Genomic DNA, 15,441 nt, shown 5'->3' with positions numbered 1-15,441 from the left:
ATATATCCTGTATAGCCTTAGAACAAATCTGTTCCGTAAATACAAAGTTTTAATTATATTCAAGTTTAGTTTTGATTTTGAAGTAGCCTTTGTGAAAAGACTGGGACTCGTAACTGCATATTACATGCTTGGAAAACAGAAAATTATGGAAGATAGCTGCATTCCTTATATTCAAGTAAATTTATTAATGGAGTCTAGCTGCAACTCTGCTTATCTGTATAGCACAGACGTTAGAACTGCAGTTAAACTACATGCAAGCAGTTTACTGATCCTTTAGTCTTTGTACATTTAAGCTCTTGATTTTTTTCAGTGGGAGATGTGTACAGGAGATGTTTTCTGCTGAAGGATCAGATACCTGTTTACTTAAGCCATGTTTTCCCCTGAAGTTAGAAACAGAAAAAAATAAACTAGCTAATTTTGTTTCTAGCCTTTATTTCTGTCTCCTCCATTAGCTGCGTTTCTCTGTAACCATGGCGACAGCCCTACCGTAACACTGCTCACTTTTCATTTCATATAAGTTAAGAAAGATATCTCTAAAGGAAAAGTAGCAGCCTCAGGAACAAGAGGACAGTTATGCCCATGGAAATTAACATTTATGGACTGCTCCTTAGCATGGGGCTAAGCTGGGGGGGAAATCTCTTATGCCCTTGAAAAGCACGATTTTCCAATTCATCATAGCAGTAAATAATTCATTTGTGCTAATTATGTAAGCAAGAAATGTAAAGGCTCAGGGGGTTAATTATTCAATTCACTAGCTGCTGTGAATCTGAAAATATATTCCTAAAATGCAGTACCCTGTGTTGTATGGCATATTCCCTGCCAGTATCGATGTGTTCTGCAGCAGTGTGTACATAAGCAGTGCATTTTTCTCAGTAAAGTCACCTGTCTTGCAGTAACCGCTTCCTCTGCAGAAGCACAGGTTTAGATTTTCCCCTCTTCCTTCAGGAGATTTCAGCGAGTTTGGTTTTGAAATTTTCACTAATGTCGTTTATTCTTTTCCTTAAAAATCCATTAAGACTTAAACATAAGCCTGTACTGTTGGGTGTTTCCCTTTGGGTGTGCCATTTTATGTTCACCTGGTTTTAAGACTGGCCATGCTATACTGAGAGTCAGTAACACAGCGTGAAAAATTAATGCTGTTTTCCAGCAACCAATTCGGGAGTGATACTCAGCTGTCACACCAATACAGCAGCTTGATTCAGTGGCAGTCTGTAACGAAACAAAACAAATTGCTTTGTAGAGATGTAGGGAAAAACCATTGCTGAAACAACTAATTCAGCTGTGTTGATAAGTCAATGGAATCCTGTGGTTTCTGGAAAATCTGGGGCAGTAACCTTGAAGCAGTGTAATCTAGTGAAGTAACACTCAATGTAAATCATTTCTGAAAGGTCTGGGGCTTGTTCGGTTGCAGAGGGAAGGAGATGTCAGAGGAAATGATTAAGTAGAAGTTCTTTACATTAAAATTTAAGCAATAACTTTTAAATACCTGACACTGAAGAACAGAAAAAGGTAACAGGTCTCAGTGCTCTGATACCCTCATAGAACCTTTTCTCTATTGTGGGAGCAATGTATGGGATACAGCATCTTCCATTTTTTAAGTTTTATTATGCAAAATTGTCATTTACACGTGTATTTTGCTGCTGTTAGACATCTTCTGCAAGAGTAATGTTTTTGTTATTTAACTCCCTGGCTGATACCGTTTAGGATACTGTGACAAGCAGCTGCTTCTGACTTTCCAAAGAAATTGTCATGCAAAGGTTTTGCTCTAAGAGTCAATATAGCTTTCTGCCTAGCTTCTTTTTATGATATTAGTAAAGAAATTGTTATGAAAAGGTAAATTTACTGTTTGGTATTGTTTGTTTTTAAGGAAACTACCGAAATGCACATGATGTTCTTTTCAGTATGTATTCAGAATTAAAGACCCAGAAGATTAAAATTCCTTCTGAGATGGCTACAAACCTTATGATTCTACACAGCTATATTTTAGTAAAGGTACTGAACTTAAAAACTGAGTTTGCACATCTGTTGCACAGTGTCTGCTTTACTGAAGTGTAGGTATGGATGCATACTCTCTGGAGGCTGCAGTTAATTTGCTGTTTGTTGTGTTCCAGGCTCATGTGAAACGCGGAGATCACATGAAGGGAGCGCGCATGCTCATACGTGTAGCCAACAACATCAGCAAGTTCCCGTCACGTAAGTACTGGCAGCGTAGAGGAGTTCGTTAGCCACTGTGTCAGAGCTGCATCGTCCTCCTGCAATCTTACTGCACACGCGACAAAGAGCAGTCAGCGTGCCCTGCCCTCCTCCACAGCACAGCCCTTCAACACACGGCTTCCTCACCCCTCATTGACAGCGTCCTGAAACCACTGTGACTGCAACACCAAGTTAACTGAGTAATGTACAAGTCTTAGGATCGTATGTAATGAACTGATCCATTCTGTGACTTTATCACAAGGTTGTAATCAGCCTTGTTTTTGTAAAATACCAGTTTTTGTTATCTCGAGCTTTCTTAAAGACAAATTTTCTCTGAAACTGCTGTGTGCAGACTCCTGTCACATATGCCCACAGTACTGACAGTGAGTACATGTCTTTGCATGTGCACACAGGCCCTTCGCTGTGTCACAGGTCAGCTGTAATCCCAGTTTGTTTTATCTTTCTACAGCCACCATTTCCAAATACTTCATTAAAAATTATGTCTTTAAATAGCATTGACCAGATTTGTGAGAAATTCTTGTAATCAAAACCGTCCTGCTGCCAGGCTAGGCTTCAGAAGTGCAAGGCAGTGAGAGGTGAAAACATTTTTGGTTATGGGAATTGCAGATTTGTGCAACTGCACTGTGAGGCAGGAGACAAACACTGTCATTTTTCATCAATACATGTTAAGCCCTAGTAGCTCAAAGGCTTTCAACGTTAATATTGGTAAATAAATATTTGGTATTATTTCATTCTGTTGCAGACATCGTACCAATTTTGACTTCAACAGTAATTGAGTGTCACAGAGCAGGACTGAAGAACTCAGCCTTCAATTTTGCTGCCATGTTGATGAGGCCTGAGTATCGAAATAAAATAGATCCGAAATACAAAAAGAAAATTGAAGCAATGGTCAGGTGAGCAGTGTTAATATGTGTTTTCAGATGTACCTAATATCAAGGTTTTATTTGCAATGTTATTTTTTTTCCTAAAGCCTATGGTCTAAAGGGTTGCCCTGGCTCCCCCCACCCCTTATATTCTCTTGTCATTTGGTCTCAAAGTTCTTCTGGAATTCTTTGATGCTGACTGATATTAAGTCTCAATATTATTTATGAGCTGGCATCAATATCATATTTTATGAGCATGCTGAACAGAGCAGTGTCCTGTGAGAACCATTTATCCTATCCTGCTTAGTGTCTTTTAACCATTTTGTTTTAAATTCACGCAAGGTCCATCCCTACTGCTGGTTGATATTTCTTTGATATTTCTAGAAAATTCCAGGAAGCTTCTAAAAATAGGACATCGATTTTAAAAGTTGTGTTGACTTGTCCTTAGTCTATCATGCTTATCCATGCCTCAGGTTTAAATGGAAACAGAAGAATAGGCCACTGCAAGGCACGTACATGCTCATGTTAAGTATATGTGAAATAAGTCTTCCTACAAACTGTCAGGATAGCATGGGAAGCCACCTCGTCTCAAAAATTGCTAGGCTAAGCATTAGAAAAATGTACCCCATTCATTGGTAAAATGAAAAAAATGCTGAAAGTAAATCTAAATTATTTATCTATAAATATGCCCAAGAACATTAAACATTAATAGGCCATGTAAAAGCCCTGGAAAAACAAAAAAACAAAAAAAAACCACCCTTCTCTTCCACCTCCCCTTAATGAGGTGCAGGATGTCTGGCCAAGCAGTTGATGAAAATAAGCTTGTGATGCAGTATTCGCCCAGCAGGATGGCAGTTTTAATTCTTGTTACTTTGTGACAAGAAATTCTGAAAGAAAGCTATCAAAGTATCAAGATAGGCTAGGGCTTTAAAAGAAAAAAAAAAAAAAGCTACCTTGTTTACAATTAGACAAAAAAGAGACCCAATTCTGACTTTATATAATGGTGATGAACCTCAGGCGATAATTGCAGGAAATTATCTGGTAGAACACAAAATAGCCACTGGAAGCCATGCAGCTAGCTAAAAGGAAAAACACTTGCTAAGTATCAAAAGCATTGTAAAACATCTTTATTTGAGTTCAGAGCTTGCATTTTTATTCCCACTGGTGCCTTACTTCTAGGCGTCCTGACACAACCGAGGCAGAAGAGCCAACGACAGCCTGTCCGCACTGCGCCTTCCAGCTCCCCGAGTGTGAACTCCTGTGTCCCGGGTGCAAGAACAGCCTGCCTTACTGCATTGCCACCGTGAGTGCTGGCTGCGATGCTGAGCGCAAAGCTTTTTTAAATTCTTCTAGTACTTAAAAATAGAACCTTCACTGTGTTTGTAGTTTCAACATAAGGTTTGTTTGTTGTTTTTTTTTCCAAGCTGTTAACAAGTGAAGCTCATGCTTGCCTTCAGCTGTCACTGAAGGAACACCCAGCAGCGGCCTTGGCTACCACCTACCTGGTGCTGGCCCCTAGGGGCTGACAGTTAATATTAGAGTGGTTCTGGGAGGCTTCACCTCCCTGAGACAGCAGCTTGTGTGCCAGGACTGCCCTGAACACCCATCACCTGCAGAGTTGGGTGCAGCTCATGTGTGGCAGAGCATTACTGGTGGATGTAAAAGCTCCCCTTTGGTCTTTGGGCAAGTGCTTGTGAAGCTCTCCTCCCCTGAACTTCAAGCTGGCAGGACTGCTTTTATAAAAGGGAAAGGGACAGGCTCCTCAGAACTCTATTGTTAGGACCACCCAGAATTTAAACAAAACCCTGCAAGTGCCCCAAGCTTTATTATTGGTTTGGTTTTTCAGTACTACTGATTACAAGAATTTTTGTTTCAGAATTCTTTACAGTACATTGAAGAGGCATGGAGCGCATTTCGCAGCGGCAGCGCTATGCCTCTCACTGTTACCAGCATCATTACAAACACTGTTTTTACAAGGTTGAAGTGATTTGTCATACTAGATTTACAGAGCAATCACAGATTAACTCCAGCATTCCATGCCTGCTTAAGTAAACATTCTTTATTAAAACTAAAGAATCAGTCTTACAAAAGATATTAATAATAGCTTTTTTAAAAACTATTGGATTACCAGAATATTTCAGAAGTACTATCTTAAGGGAAAAGAAAGTTTTTAAATACATCTTTGTAAGCCAAAAACCAAAGTACCCGTTCATGTATATTTCACGTAATTAGGCTCTTCGCTATAGCTCAATTACATCACAGCTAGTTGTAGCATCATGAGGACTGCAGAATTTTCTAGTATCTTTTGAAAGCATCAGAGTTTACTGTCGCATATTGTATTAGAGCATAAATTGCTGAATACAGTTCAAGGCACTGTTGCATGTTATAATGTTGACCAACCTATATAAGAATTCTCTGCATCAAGAGCAAATTGGAAACCATACCAAAAAAAGGAAATAATCCCTGCTTCAGGTCAAATGCACCCCTCAGGCTCAGGTGATGGGTCTTGGGGACATTTTTTGAATATCATGTAACACCAAAAAAACACCTCAGTAAATGTATAAACAGCCCTCTCCACACAGATTTGTAAATAGCATTACAAAATTGCCAAACTAAAATAATTTTAAAGAGGTAATTTAGTACTTATTTTTTTGGAAAAAAAAAAAAAGGAAATACAAATAGTAATGAAAAAGCTGTCTCCTTCAGAGCTCTTTTTCTAGTCACAGAATTTATGCAATAAGTAACAGCATTATGGTGGGGTGGTGGTGGTGTTTTTAAATTCAAGACCTTTAGGATGCTGTTGCTGAGACTTTCTTGCAGTAATAGATCACCACCTCAGCCCCCAGCCTGCTAGGACAGTACACACCCTTTAATAACTCATTGCCTTTGTGTGCAGGGCCGGCACATGGTACAAGATGACTGGACAGTCTGCCCCCACTGTGACTTCCCTGCCCTCTATTCAGAATTCAAGAAGTAAGTTGGGATTTCTTATTTCATTTTTTCTGTTGGTGGATTCCAAGCTTAGTTTGTTCATAGTTTAGCAGCAAAGTTTCCTTTGGTACTTAAAAACAAGTAAGCCTCTGAGGGTGGAAAAAACCTTTACCTGAGCATTTCATCAAACATACTGCCAGAACATTACTTTCAAGTGAACCAGGCACAGCAGCAGCCACCAAAACAAGAATCTGCACATGCTAACACTGCTCCCACCACTGGTCCCTAACACCCACCTGTGTGGGAATGGGCTTGGGTAGCTTGTTCTGCAGTCAGGAACTGCTTCTCCAGAAACTACGTTCTAGCCCCAATGCTTTCTTTGTGCTCTTAACGGCCACATTTTCCTCATGCCCCTGTAAACAGCAACCTTCCTCAAATGTTCAAAACCAAAATACTTTTCTCCACCTAGACAGAAGCACGTGTTGCTCTAGCCTTTATTTTTACATACTGAAGGTTACAGGTTTTCTAGCGTTAGACCTACCATTTGATCTGTCACCCTTCTTTTAAAACAGCATGTTACAGAGTGAAAATATATGTCCAATGTGTTCTGAAAGAATTAACATTGTTCATCTTAAGAAAATCAGTGACTGCACACAGTACCTCAAACAAGAAGACACAGACCAGTAAGTTCAGGTATGTACAAGAGACTGTGTTCATGGTGTATTGTGTTTGGGTTCTTTTGCTTGCTTGTTTTTGTTTAATGGGGCTTATTCTAGAAGACATTTCAAGTCTCTCCCAGCAAGGAAAGCTCAGGATTCCAAGAATTTAACTTAAAGCCTAGGCCTCTATCCCTCAGATCACTCAAGTGCAGATTTATCACATATTTACACTCAAGTGCACACAGCCCAGTAGTTTTTGGGACTGCAAGTAACGTAGCTGCTACATCATTCCCCCGGGAGGCTTTGGAACTGGTTTACCTTTATGACCAAGTTATCATCTGCAGCAGTCCGGTTTGATGCATTCCTGGACCCCAGCTGTGTTTTAGTGGCACAGGGAGCAATTTGGAGATCTCAGCAAATCCTTCTACTGATCAGCCATCAGATTTTAGGAGGATGGGAACAGGGAAGAGCTAACTAGAAGGAACAGAGCTGAAATGCAGGTTACGTGATCTTATGCTGTAGGGTTTCCATAATAGAGAAACAATCTGCACAGTAAGTTCCAAACGTATTTAACACAGAAGCTATCACAGGATAACAGCAACACAGTATTGGCTTGACACGCTTATTTCAAAGCATGAGACCCAGTGTCTGTACCTCACACCTGGATCCAGCAGTTCGGTTTTGAACTGGTAACTGAAGATGTATGAACAAAGTTCCTCATTTAACTCGAACAGTTGAAGGCTGATGTATTGGTGCAGATACCTTATATGAAAACTTATAAAAGACAAAGTAATGGGAAGTGCTATGGTGCCTGTATATATATAAATTCACAATACTGACCTTATTTTTATACTATTTGCTCACAGAAGATCATGTAGTTTGCTATCAGTGTCTTCACTGTGGGGTCTGACTAACTGTTTGTTTGTTTTCAGAACAGCCTGTCTTGCTCAGCAAGCTGCAAGGAACTCTATCACTGCATCACATGTTTTCTCCACTGGGATTTAACAACAACCGTATCACTTCTATTTTGTGATAATCTGTAAATATTTAGCTTTTGATAAATTTTGTACTTTGATTTATTATAGTAATAAACCCCATTGATTAAATTAAAATCTTACCAAGCAAAACTTAAATTTCGTCTGCACCAAAGGCAAGGGGCACCTTGTGATGGGAGTGGCAGAAGACTTAAGTGTTCTCTTACCCAAGATCAAGTGAGTTTTTAATCACTAATTTCTATTTAATGGTGTCTATTAAACAGGTCTTAGTAGTTAGGTATTCTGTTCTAGCTTTGATTAAAGATATAACATTTAGTTCCAAACTTTGAAGAGGCAGTGCTTAAATCCCTCACTGCTTTTCTGCGTCTCTAACTGAGCAAAAGTAAAGCTAAGGAAAAAAAACCAACCACATCCTGACATATGTAGAGAAGCCAGAACCTCAAAAGGAAAGGAAAGAGACAAACATTCCAGGAACTTAAGCAAAATTTAAAAAACTTGCGTGAAACACCTTTTATTGTAATCTTATATACTGCTTAATTCCTATAATGTACAAATATGCAAATCAGTTTTTTTGCATCATGTACTATTTACAAGATTTCACCACATAATAACAGGGGATTTATTAAAAAAAAAAATGGAAGTCCTACGAAGACGTAGCAAAACCACCAGGTAACTAAGCATCACATCTGTATCACGTTCAGGCACCCTGGTGCTTCTTTTACAGGAATATTTATAGCTTGTAACGTAGCACGTTAAGAGTAAGTACAGCACTGCATAGTGTGAGAATAAGTAGCTACATCACCTCTATAAGAGGAGCATTTTCAACGCGCTGGTTCTACCTTCCCAGCTACATCAGTGGAGCGTTCGTGTTCCTGACAGAAGTTAGATAAGCAAAGCCACATCCAGAGCAAGACTGTGTTTAATGTCTTGTTTTCTCCTTCCTTTTCCCTTCTTTTTTTGTTGGTTCTTCGTTTTTCTCTCTTTTTGGAGGCTTGGAAGACTTCGCCTTCTTTTGCTACAAACAGAATAAGCGGGCAGTTTAAAATTCAACTGTAACCTGACAAAAAGCATGTGTCAAAAACGCAATCAATGGGGGAAAATAGGGGGGAGGTTTGCCCATCTCTCCCGTCCCCTTCCAGGAATCACATTATAGACATTTTAGTTAACTAAGAAAAAGTTTAGCATGCAGTTTAGCAGAGGAAACTAAGTCACCTTAATCATTGCATCGCTTTCAACGCTGTCTTGCTCATCCTCATCAGACTGGGTCTCATCCACATTCAGGTCCTCACTCAGTTCAGAGGTTGCCATGGATGTTGACTGCCTTTTAGATGCCTTCACAGAATTCAGGGAATACGGAGTCAGATGTGCCTCTTTGTTGTAGGCACGCGTAAAAGCGGCTTTGACCTGTGAAAGGTGGTGGGAAGGAGACACTGAGCATCAGCTTAGCTAACCAACTCTAGCCAAGAGTCTACCTCGCCTTTCCTTTGGGGGTGATGTGACCAGAAGGTTGTGGTTTTTGGTTCATTTGTTGATTGTTTTTACAAAAGGATACAAACAAAAAGTCTCAAAAGGAAACAGGAAAGCATTCAAGAGCAGTGCTAGAAGCTGATAGAGCTTGCAGTCCAGAGCCTGCATGTAGAAAGCTCCGGCATGATCCTGCTTTCCCTTTCCCTTCTCTGTTCCACTCCACCATGCCTCTGACACAGCAGACTCCCAGTGATCCTCTACCTCAGAGGCAACATGAAGGACTACTGAATGAAGCACAGCCTTTATCTTTTATGACACGTCCCTGAGCCCTTAGTACCATGTTTGACAGCTGAGCTGCAAAGGGCTTCCACAGTCTCAAATTATAGTTACTAAGATGATTTTTTTCACATCTTCCCCAGCTTCAGCCTTTCAACAGCATACCGTACCATGACTATCATCGTAAAGTTTCCTTTTAAAATACTTAAGATAAAGAAAACAATTTACTAGTAATTTTTTTTACCTTGGAATCCAGCTTTGAAAAAGGACTGGGTTTGCCTCCCCACATGCTTATTTCCATGATATTTTCAACATCTTCTTTCATCAGGCAGTAAGAGTCCATGAAGGTTATAGCTTGTTGTACGCCATCTGCTCCAAAGTCTTTCAAAGGCTGGACAAGTGCATCCCGCAGATAAGACAGGTACTCCATGTTTACTGTCCTCTTGCACATCTGCGTTCTTGGTCAAATTGAAAGAGAAGTCAATCTCTACAGCAGCTCACAGCTCGCTTCTAAACACAACCAACCTGTAGGTGGGCTCTCACCAAATGGTGAATCAGCTGTCTTAAGAGTTAACTGCAAGCTGACTTGCACCGTTTTTTTTTGTTTTGTTTTGTTTTTGTTTTTTGTTTTTTCCCTTTTGCCATACCTGGATTAGGAATAACCTGGTACAAGGAACTCAGCCCCCAAGAAAGTCTTGGGAATCGCAATCACAAAATGGCTCAGGTTGGGAAAGATCTTAAAGATCATCTAGTTCTAACCCCCCTGCCATGGGCAGGGATAACACAACCCAACTTAAAAGGAGAAAAAAAGCCTCCAAAGAAGTCAGTTAACTATATTAAAAATGCCACCAGATATCCCTGCTGATATAAACCAGAAGAGAAGAGTCAGTACTACCTGAGACTCATGTGCATTGCCAGTTCTTGGACAATACGTTCATGTTTGCCTGTTGATGAAAATTTCCCCAGCCAGCTGGGAAAGACAGGAAACTGGGACATGTAACCTCTCATCAGCTCCCCGGGGAGAACACTCGAATAAATAGCCTGGGAAAAAAAAATGTAATATGTGCCAAACTTAAACCACAATGAATTTAGTCTCGCTGACACCAAGACATACTGCTCCACTTGTTTCATTGGAAGTAAGTAAGCGAACACAGAAAGCTCCTCACTCTAAATACCGTGTTTTAAGAGAACTTCCCTTGTTTCTCATCTACATTTTACCACTTTCAGGTTACAGCTTCATCTCTTGTACCACCCTATTTGTTATGTTCTAAAATAGCTGTGAAGTGGTCTGGGTTTTTAAAAGCTTTTATTTAAAATGGCTCGTTTCTCCTGTCCAGTTCCAAGTACAGTCACGCAGACAGCTGACCTCACACAAATAAGTGAAAAAAGTATTATCATCTCCAGCAGACAGACATGGTGAGGGAGACATTTCAAAAGAACACAGCTACTTAGAGATCCCTAGTACAAGGCTACATAAGCAACTTGTCACTTGGACCTGCACTAAGCAGGGTGGGCACGCACTCAGTGACCTCCTCAGGTCCCTGCCAGCTTATCTATGGTACATTCTCTGGTGCCAGACATGATCCTTTAACACAAATCTTGTCAACGTTTCTGTGATCACTGAAAGAGGTACAGTGAAGAAACTTCAGTCCTCTGTGCTTTAGGAGAAATACTGGCCTGGTAAAAGGCTGGAATAGGAAACAAAACCCAGTAGGCTTGTAACCGCATGTCAGAACTCACACATTCCACACATTATCACACTTGATAAAGAAGGTTCGAGTTTCAGTGTTTCAGAGACCTCATTTCATGTGACAGCATGGGTTCAACCTCGTACTTATGTGGAAGCTGCTCTACTGCCCAGCAGAACAAAAGAATACTACATGAAGCATGAACTTCAAAATTACACTGAGACCTCAGTTTTGAGGGATCAGCCTTCTATATTACACACCCATACTGTAAAGCACATAAAATGAGTGTTGAACACTCACCTGTGTTGGTAGAAGGTTCCAGTTTTGCTTGCTACGAATCTGTCTGTCCACTAGATCACCGTCACATATACTATCAGCTGCTCTACTCAAGAGCATCAAGTGCTTTTTCAGATCTCCCCTGAAGGGAAAAAATAGTTGATTTTATAACATAGCAGAAACAGGTTTTAGTCTAATTTCACACCCCAGCATGAAACTGTCAATTGAAGGTATAGAGTAACTCACCCAGCAGCTGCTGGTTTCACATGTACATAGTTCTCTTGGACAAAAAGAGGTGCTAGGGAATAGTCATGGAAGAAAAGGTCGGATTTGTCTATGAGAGACATACGGGAAGCCTCCTCTCCAGCAGCAAAAACCTTCCGGACAACGTCAAAAGGGCCCTAAGTAAATATTTCAAGAAGTCACTGGGTTGCAAGTCAAACAAACACCAAGACACAGCACAGAATTACTACAGTGATTGCACCCAACAATATCTGGACTCAGCAGCACAAGCTCAATATTCTTTATTCTACTTTTAAATGTACTTTATGAATAGCACTTTGCTAGTTTGGAGAAGTGAGTTTTACTTCTGACATTATGAGAATTTTCTCCTAAATAAAAGAATCAAAGTGCAAAGTATGAGCTTTGTAACTGCATCTTTCTTAGAAGACCAGTATATCAAAAAACATACTCTCTCCTGGATTTACTGCTCTTCGACTATCTGTGGCAAGCTTGACATTTTCTCAAAAACATTACTCAGCTCCTTGCATCTAGGCTATTAGTGCTTTATTTCAGAACATGCTTATAAAGCCCAGTATTTGCATCAAAACGTCACAATAAAAGCCAGTGCAGTATTTTACACTCACCAGTTTGATATCCTTCTTAGCTCTGCTGGCATCTGTTTTGGCCTCATCATAAGTCAGTGATTTATCTTTCGCACACCACATATTAAGATTATGTAAAACCTAGAGAACAAGAGTGATAATTCGGTAGCATAGAAGCACTTAAAGGAAAGACTAAGACTTGAGCAGAAAAAAAACAACAGGATCCCTATACCTGAAAATAATAGCACCATTCAAATACCACACTGAAGTCACGGACTTCATACTTCTCTGAACTGATGCTAATGCTGAACTGGCACTGACCTGTCTGATGTCTTGATTTGCTGCCAGGATTATCTCATGCATAGCAGGTGGTGGAATTTTTAAGCCTTCTTTAAATGCAATAGACATCATGGCACCCTGTAACACATACAGTTCTCTAAGAAATTGTCACCAGAAAATTCCCATTAATTCCTTTCCACTACAGAACACATTGACACATCAGAGAGTTGCATTTTTTTCCCCTTTTTGAACCAAGTATAATTTAAATAATTTTCTTCTAAAACATAAGTCAGCCCTTCTCATTGGTATAAAAACCATAAAATGTTTAAAAAAAAAAAAAGAGTCTTTGGATATATTTAAGATAGGCTTCTAAATCTGAAAGGCTTTGGAATCCTTGAGTCTTTCTTCCCAAAGAAAGAGACAACTCTGCTGGTAAAGCAGATACTCAGTGAGGTAATCCATTAAGTTTCAAGCAATGTTTTCAATTCTGTAAGACTTCTGCCACATGGAGACAGAAGTTGCTGATGGTAATTCAGTGTAGCCCACAGAGCCTTCTTACCTTAATCTGCTCTAGACGAGGTCTCTGAAAACGAAGATCAAAACAGTAGTGGACCAAGGAACGAATTTTAGGATGGTTTCGATCATTACACATGCAGATGATGGGTATTTTTGTATGTTTAATCAAACCAATCAACTCCTGCAATTTAAACACAACAATCGCATCAGGTACCTCAGAAGAATGATTAAGGTGTCATACCAAGCAGCATCAGTCCCTGCCTTAAATCAAATCCTTGTCACGTTCAAGCCTATAAAATACTTGCTACTGTGATTTCCACACTGAAAACTTTGCCCCCTTTTTCCTACTTTATCTGCTTGTTATTCTATTAGGCTGCAGCAGTACTGGTGCATCAACCTGCTTCCACTACCAGCAATCATGTTTTGACCATTTTTCAAGAAGCAACAAAGATAAATACTCCAGAGTACAGCTGTCCACCAGAAGGACCAGATCAGTTCATCCAAAGATCAGTTTGACCCAGCCTATGCATGCCCAGAGGGAGCACTCTGCTTTTCAAACACACCTTGCCACAAACAATAAGGAAGCCCAAAGAGCTCAGCCCTAAGGCTTAAGCATTAGTAGACTGACCAAAGCAAACTTTGTTTGCTCTAATGAAGGTGAAAATCAATTTCAGATTCTTGCAACATAAATACCTGTATTTGAGCTAAAGGTCTGTATGCCCTTTATTGTCAAAGTACTGCATGTGACCACAGGAAATCTTCAGAAGCTAAAACTGAGTTGCTGAAGAGAACAAGTACCAGTTGCAGAGCCCATGGGACAAATTCACCTGTCCAGAAATAAACATCTGCAGTGCACACTCTTGAGTTTGTTAATAGAGGGTGGGTTTTTCCCCCCTTCTGTTTTTAAAAGCAAACCAAACCATGTCTTTTCTCCACCTCTACCACTCCATAGTTCTTTCAGACTTCTAAAGTCTGAAGGACAGACTTCTAAAATAGGTACTCTGGAGAACTGTACTCTGGAGACTCTACAGACCACAGGCTAAGGACAGTAGATTTGCATGAAATATAGTGTGCACTCTCAGCAATGGCATAGCCAGTAACTGTAGCAGTTTCACCTGAATCCCTCCTCTGTCTTCATTGCCTGCCATACCATCCACTTCATCCATGATCAATACATGTTTCCCGCTAACTGATGAGGATGTGCCTGAAAATGAACATGGACAAAAGAATAAGATTGCAATATTTTATTCCCATGGGAATAAAATAGGGGCTTGCTCAGAGTTTTACCCCACACTTTATACTGATGTGAGCCCAACCCACACAACGGAAGTGTTGATGAACCTTTTGTTCTTGTTCTACCACTTGCTGATACAGAATTTATGTTCACAGAACAGAGCTGGCATTGCGTATCTTCCAAGAATTAAACCCCATGCATCACAAGAGCAACTGCAGAGCTCCTTAGTAGTTTGGGCTACTGTTAATAACTGATTCTCTGATGCTCTTCCTAACACTGCTGTGCAGGAAGGAAGCTCTGTCCCTCCCGTAACCAGACACTTAGCACAAGAATCCTCCTTCAAACAGACATACCAGAACAGAAGTCTTTGATGCTGGTGTTATTAAGTGATTCAGCAACTACTTCCTTTAGACTGTTCTTACTCCGAGTGTCACTGGCATTCAGCTCCACGTAGCTATACCCCAGTTCCTAGTTCAGACACACAAAAATGAGAACACAGATCAGTGAGAAGAGTGTAAGCATACTCAATTAGAAACAGTATTTTGAGAGTCGAAGAAGAAAGCTCTTCTAACAGCATTTCCAGATCTAATTTGTGGCTTTGATTTCTTTCTCCCTTTGTACTACTATTCTCTCACACTCCAAAAATACTTACAACAGGACAGGGAAGAGATGTGCCCAAAAGAACACGATTTTTTAATTTATTTTTTTTTTTTTGCATAAAGAAGTCAGAGGCACAGATTTAGCTGTGAAAGATTAACAGAACTATTAACAGAACTATGAGCAGAGGCTGACTAAGCTCTGTACTATCTCCAGATACATACTGAGATCTTGTGTTCAGAGTCAGGAGAAGAAACATGCTGCATGCCTCAAAGCTGATGGAAATAAAAACTTAACTATTTAACAGCTAGAAAATACATGGCTCCCCCAGCAGCCCGACCACTGCACAGCAGGGCTGGGCTGGCTGTCACTCCCTTCAAGACCTCAACCCAGCTGCTCCTTTATCAGCAAACTCTCCTGCCAGGGGCACGCCGTGCCGCAGCAGCATGCTGCACACAGCTTTGTTCCTGGGGCCTGGATAACCCAGTTTTGTCAGTTGTGTCTGGGGAGCACAGTGAAATGCTCTGCAGGGAGACCCAAGGCAGCTGTGAGCAAGCTAAGTTGCAAACTAAAGGCAAAAAATACCATGCTAGTGTAGAAATGAGCCCAAGTCAGCACACCC

General features: G+C 40.4%; 2 protein-coding genes across 4 annotated transcripts in view; one reads left to right on the top strand and one right to left on the bottom strand.

Annotated features, from left to right (window-relative positions):
* The window catches only part of WDR19 (WD repeat domain 19), a gene marked incomplete at its 5' end in the record, with an annotated part of 30,490 nt that extends 23,785 nt beyond the window's left edge, over window positions 1–6,705 (top strand). The window contains 6 exons of the mRNA XM_084286460.1: window positions 1,868–1,992; window positions 2,112–2,193; window positions 2,957–3,107; window positions 4,257–4,380; window positions 5,974–6,050; window positions 6,581–6,705. Coding sequence (XP_084142586.1) covers window positions 1,868–1,992; window positions 2,112–2,193; window positions 2,957–3,107; window positions 4,257–4,380; window positions 5,974–6,050; window positions 6,581–6,695 — 674 coding nt within the window. The 3' untranslated portion in view covers window positions 6,696–6,705. The remainder of the gene's footprint in view (window positions 1–1,867; window positions 1,993–2,111; window positions 2,194–2,956; window positions 3,108–4,256; window positions 4,381–5,973; window positions 6,051–6,580) is intronic.
* A 41-nt stretch (window positions 6,706–6,746) lies between these two features.
* Window positions 6,747–15,441, bottom strand: part of RFC1 (replication factor C subunit 1) — a 40,606-nt gene continuing 31,911 nt past the window's right edge. For all 3 annotated transcript variants that reach the window (XM_084286455.1, XM_084286456.1, XM_084286457.1), the window contains 11 exons: window positions 14,576–14,690; window positions 14,104–14,192; window positions 13,032–13,169; window positions 12,515–12,610; window positions 12,236–12,334; window positions 11,616–11,770; window positions 11,394–11,511; window positions 10,301–10,446; window positions 9,650–9,863; window positions 8,875–9,066; window positions 6,747–8,677 (listed from right to left, as the gene is read on the bottom strand). In XM_084286455.1, coding sequence (XP_084142581.1) covers window positions 8,582–8,677; window positions 8,875–9,066; window positions 9,650–9,863; window positions 10,301–10,446; window positions 11,394–11,511; window positions 11,616–11,770; window positions 12,236–12,334; window positions 12,515–12,610; window positions 13,032–13,169; window positions 14,104–14,192; window positions 14,576–14,690 — 1,458 coding nt within the window. In that variant the 3' untranslated portion in view covers window positions 6,747–8,581. The remainder of the gene's footprint in view (window positions 8,678–8,874; window positions 9,067–9,649; window positions 9,864–10,300; window positions 10,447–11,393; window positions 11,512–11,615; window positions 11,771–12,235; window positions 12,335–12,514; window positions 12,611–13,031; window positions 13,170–14,103; window positions 14,193–14,575; window positions 14,691–15,441) is intronic.

This window comes from Netta rufina (genome assembly GCF_964035555.1).
Source record: "Netta rufina genome assembly, chromosome: 4".
Classification (NCBI taxonomy): Eukaryota; Metazoa; Chordata; class Aves; order Anseriformes; family Anatidae; genus Netta; species Netta rufina.
This window is presented reverse-complemented; position numbering and strand designations above follow the sequence as displayed.